The following is a 5,601-nucleotide window of genomic DNA, read 5'->3' on the forward strand; positions in this document are numbered from 1 at the left end:
TTAAAAATTAAAAAATAAAATTAAATTAAAAAGCCCAATAAAAAAAAACCAAAACCCAATATATTCATATGTTGTAAATAAACTCATAGAATTTTTTTTTAAATAAAGAAACCCCCCCCCAAAAAAGCGCACATGTTTCAAGGCCACCAGCTACTTTGCAGGAGAAGGCTATAACGGGGCAGGAGGCGGGAGAAGCCAACCACAAGCCTCTAAAACTACTATTCTTCTTCTAAGGAGCTCTGGTAGTGGCCTAGTGGTAATGGTTTGTGCTCCCAACCCAGAGTCATACAGTAAAAATCCACCAGCTGCTCCAAAGAAGTCAGATGGGCAATCTCCTTTCATTTAAAGCCTCTGAAAACCCACTGGAGAATTAGCTATGAGTCAGTTCTGACTCCAGGGCACTTACAATAGTCTCTTTCTAGGAGATTTCACCACCTGTTTGAGAACAAACTGAACTAGGTAAATCCTGCTGTCAGAGACCTCTCCAGAGTACTGAGAAGCAACGATGTCAGTCTAGAGATTAAGGTGTGCCTGATCCAGTCCATGGTCTTTATAGTCACTTGCTATGGATGAGAGAGCTGGACACTGACTAAGGACGACAGAAGAATTGATGACTTTGAGTTGTGATGCTGGAGAAGAGTCCTTTTCATGGACTACCAAGAGAACAAATAGGTCTGTCTTAGAGAGGGTGAAACCAAGTTTTTCCTTGGAGACTAGAATTTTGAAGCTCCATTTCACATACTTTGGGCATGTGTCCAAGAGGGGCCAATCCACGGAGCAGGACATCATGCTCAGAAGGGTGGAGGGACATTGCAGGAGAGGAAGACCCCAGATGAGATGGATTGATACAGTAACTGGGGCAATGGGAGTAGGTGTGTCAGAGTCAGTGAGTGAGACTGGCTCCCGATAGGGCAGACTTCAGAACAGACAACTTGACGGCACATAACAACAATACAAAGAAAGCACTGCTGTGTCCTTTACTGAGAAATACATTAAAAATCATAACAACAACAGGCCTGAATTAGTATGGCAAATAATATTACGTCTTGTAACACATTCTCCTCTCCTGATTCTTCTCCCCTTTTCCCAAACAATAAATGTGCTTTTGTCTATTTACAGGTCTGGAGAAACTGAAAAGCTGTGCATCCTTTGTGAATGTGGACCTCTCCCTGGTGGTTGAGTGCATGGACCACGCTTTAACAAGTCTCTTCCCTAAGACACGTTATGTTGCTGGGAAAGATGCTAAGACTTTCTGGATCCCTCTGTCTCACATGCCAGCCGTTTTGCAAGACTTTTTATTATTGAGCCGGAAAGTAAAGCCGGCTAATCCCAAAACAGTGTGACTCAGCTGACCACACAAATGCTTGCTCCAGGCTATGAGATCAACTGATTTCAAAGGCATAGCTCCTTTTTAATCCTAACTGGCTTCAGCATGGACTCATTTACAAGATTATGTTATTTTGATAAATAAAGGAACCTCACCAGCAGTAGTGATACCCCAGAGTCCTTTCTCAACTTTCTTTGAAAAGGAGGAAAGGGATACCATGTCACAGGGGCAAGACCTACCCAGTGTTTAGGCTTTGTCAGCTTGGTATGATGTAAGGGAAATTGGAAGTGTTTCCCTTCCAAAATGACCTTCACCTCCATCACATCCCACTTATAACCTTTATCATGTACAACAACCCCATAAATACTTGTCTCTTATAAAATATTAAGATATTAAATAAAGTACTTTTATAAAATAGATGAGACACACTTGGCTATTTTGCCAAAAATAATACTCTAAAGGAACAAAACACTGCTCTAGGAAGTTCTGAAGAGGGCAGGAAAAGCGTTAGGAGACATAGGTACAAGTCAAGGGGTAGTAGAAAAATGCTAGGTGGGACTGCAAGTCGGAGGGGAGGAAAAGAGGAGAAGGAATGAAGGGCCAATAGAAAGAAATGGTTATATAAAAGTAGAGGAAGAGAGACATTAAGGCAAGCCCTATACTTTATAGGGAGCTGTGGAGGACAAATGTCTTATTCAGGGTCACCGTAAACACTGATGCAGGCACAGACGTCTGTAAAAAGATAGGAATCACGATAGAATAACAATAACAGGATAGCAACCATTCCAAGGAAGGAAAAAAACATATGGAGTCACCTAGTAGGTAGACACACTCCCAACCCAAAGATACAGAGTTTGAATCCACCAGCTGCTCCATGGGAGACGGATGGGTAATCTCCTGTGCAATTAATTGTCTCTGAATACGCACTGGGGGCTCAGCTACGGGTCAGTTCAGACTCAGCAGTACACAACAACAAGAGAAATGTGGAACTCTGATGGCATAATCCAAAAGATGTCGCACTCAAAAGTGGCACCTCTTTGGCAATTCAAATTGATCTGCATCTCCAATGGGAAAATATGAGCAATATCCTGCCGTGCAATTTATAGCCTATGAAGATGGGTCAGCTATGAGTTGGTTCTAATTTAATGGCAATGAGTTTGAGTTTTGAGAAGAGAGCTTTGTAACATTAGACTAAAGCCATAAGGCTAAGGGTTAAAGGTCACCTGAGCACATCTGAGGAGCTTTCCTGGCAGAAGAATTGTATCTTTTTTCCTACCTGAATTGTAACCTGCTAATTTCCCTAATAAATTACATGATCATGAGTATTGTCTGTGAGTTCTGTGTAGCCATCACGACATATTCACAAGTCCAGTAGCAAAGCAGAGAGAACCTTGGGAGACTGGTTGGTTTTAGGATGGCTAAACCCCATGCTTGCAAAATGAGAGAGAGGATGATGCTGGGTTCTGCTATAGTTCCTAAAAAGGTAAACCTTGGATTCAGCCACATTGTGAAAACAATGCAGACACGATATTTAAGAATCAGTTCAAAGCATGTTAATGGTGTAATACAACTGCCTTCCCAGTGGGAAAAAAGAAAGTAAATGCTGCTTTGGTCCTGATGGTCTGCATTTGAAAGTTGCATCTCATACCATGGAGGTGATGACCATGTTTGCTCTTTACTTTTGAGAATCCCATCTCCTAAAGCTGTAGGAAGAAAAGAGTGACCAGGCGATTAAGGCTATTTGGGAGCTCAGACTATATGAGGAAGTGACTCTGCTCTTATCTACATGGAAGAAGAGCCTAAGGGGAGATGGGCATCCTAGTGAGACCGAAATGGAGCTCTGAGCAGCACAGACTGGCAGGCAGCTTACAGTTGATAGACTAGTACAGATAGGACTGTTCTTGAGGCAAAGATGCTGGAGACAGGATTCGAGCAATGGGAGGTCAGTACTACTGCCTAGATTGGCCTCTGTCCTGCTGTTGTTAGGTTCCCCCTATTGTTGTTGTTGTTGTTGTTGCTGTTGTTGTTGTTGTTGTTGTTAAGCGCTGTCGAGTCGGAGGTGACTCATAGTTACCCTATGAATGAAAGACCTGGGCACTGGTCTAACTTTTGTCCTTTCTCCAGGTTCATAGGGTTCCCAAAGGCAAGCTATAGTGGCTTCTTCACAGAACAATCCTGCGCCATCCCCTCAGTCCCTGCTGTGCCTAAGCCCGCTGTGCCAATCTGTCTCATTGATGGTCTTCCTTGTTTCACTGACCTTCTACTTCTCGAAGTATGATGTCTTTTTCCAAAGAGCGGCCTCTCCTTATATCAGGCCCAAAGTATGTGAGATGAAGTCTCACTATACTTGCTTCTCAGAGCTCTCTGGCTTCATTTCTTCCAAAACAGGTTTGCTCTTTTTAACGGCCTGTGATATGGTCAACAGTCTTTACCAACACCACAATTTATAGGCATCAATTCTTCAGAATCCCTTATTCATTATTCAACCTTCACACACACACACACACACACACACACACACACACACACACACACACACACACGAGATATGTATAGTTGTTAAATGCCGCTGAGTTGTAGGCAACTCATAGCAACCCTATGAACTTTCGTTTTTCCAAGTTCATAGAGTTTCCAGAGGCAAGCTATTCCAGAAATGGATACCACTTCTGCTTCCAAGCTTCTTTTAATTGGGGAGCTCAGGCAAATACTGTCCACCATGGGTGATCAATATCACATCTGGCTCATGAGTGTCCCAGGGTTCAGCATCACAGCCACCACGAGTTACCTCTGTACAGCAATGCACAGACCAATGTATACCTCATAGAAGAATGTTTGGAAAAAAAAACAATTAAAACAATCCTGAGGGCTGCAGATTAAAATCACCCACCTTCGGCTTGGTAGTATCACTTTCTGTCCACGTGTGTGTGTGTGTGTGTGTGTGTGTGTGTGTGTGTGTGTGTTTGGAAACAAGAGTGGCATCCACTTCTTAAATAACATGCCTCTGGAAGGTTCATGGAATATTCAGTACATTCTTCCAATACCACAGTGCAAAGGTATTCCTCTTTGGTATTCCTTATCCATTACCAAACTTTCAGATGCATAGGAAGCAGTTGAAAATACTATGGTTTGGACCAAAAACACTTTGGTTTTTAAACTGATATTCTTGCTCTTTAACATTTTGGAGATGTGCTTGACAACACATTTTTGCAAAGAAATGCATCTTTTGATTTCTGGATTTCTGTTACCATTTGTGTTGACTGTGGAGTCAAGTGAAATGAAATTATTGAGAGAGTCAATCTTTTCTCCATCTGTCATGAGAATTGTCTGTTGGTCCAATGGTGAGGAATTTTGTTATCTTGATGTTGACATGTCCGATGTTGTGAGTCTATTGTGAAAAAAAAAATGGTTTCTTAGGCTGTTGTTCCTTGACTTTACCACCTGGCTAAGCAGGAACATGCACATAGAGCCTGTTAGTCTATCCATACGGGGGGTTGGTTAGTTTTACCATTCTACCAGATTTAAACTGAGTAAGTTCAGTGACAGAAATTTGAGACTCCCACCATCAGTAAAGAAGCTGAGAATTCAGAGAGTGTCCTTCAGGGCCAGAGATTCTTGTATCACTCAGACCTACAGGAGAGCAACAGCAGCCACAGCAAAGAAAAAGGGACCTGATCCAAGATGGCGGCGGAGGCAGAGACAGCGTGGTGAGCCGCAGGAGCAGCGAACCACTTAAAGCAGGGCCATTACGGCCTTCCACAGACTTCGGCATATTGATAATTGAACACTTAAACAGTTGATGACTGGCCCTCAGTGAAGATCGAGGCTCAACAACAGGAATTCAAGGATTCCCAAGGAGAAATGGGTGAGTCTCATGGCTCCCAACCACCCCACCCCACCCCCTGCAGAGCACAGTCACTGCAGCTCCATGAGGCTTCCACAGCCGGAACGAATGGATTCCCTCACCCAGGATGGATGCTGGGCACCGGCCCTCCTCAAAACTGGTACAGCGAAGCCACCACACTGCCACAAGGTGGACTTGTTCTGGAGAGAATTATTGGAGCCAGGATGGCGGCTGTGGGGGAAGATGGAGACCGCTGGCCACCCGCACAAGAGGGGCCGTGTGCACACCGAGCGCGGCGGGCTGGGGTGGTGCGCCCCCAGCAGCTGCTTGTGCTTTGAGGGGGGCCGCTCACCTCCCGCTAGCCTCCCACGCTGTGGGGGGGCGTGCACCCCGCTGGCCACATGCATAGGAAGTGGGGGATGGGATGCATGCC

General features: G+C 44.3%; 1 protein-coding gene across 1 annotated transcript in view; it reads left to right on the top strand.

Moving 5' to 3' along the window:
* The window catches only part of DHRS9 (dehydrogenase/reductase (SDR family) member 9), a 14,524-nt gene extending 13,181 nt beyond the window's left edge, over positions 1-1,343 (top strand). Inside the window, exon 4 of the mRNA XM_006902119.1 lies at positions 1,120-1,343. Within this exon, the coding sequence (XP_006902181.1) occupies positions 1,120-1,343 (224 nt within the window). The remainder of the gene's footprint in view (positions 1-1,119) is intronic.
* The last annotated feature ends 4,258 nt before the right edge of the window (positions 1,344-5,601 follow it).

This window comes from Elephantulus edwardii, unplaced genomic scaffold (genome assembly GCF_000299155.1).
Source record: "Elephantulus edwardii isolate Elephantulus edwardi_28Jun2011 unplaced genomic scaffold, EleEdw1.0 scaffold00369, whole genome shotgun sequence".
NCBI lineage: Eukaryota > Metazoa > Chordata > Mammalia > Macroscelidea > Macroscelididae > Elephantulus > Elephantulus edwardii.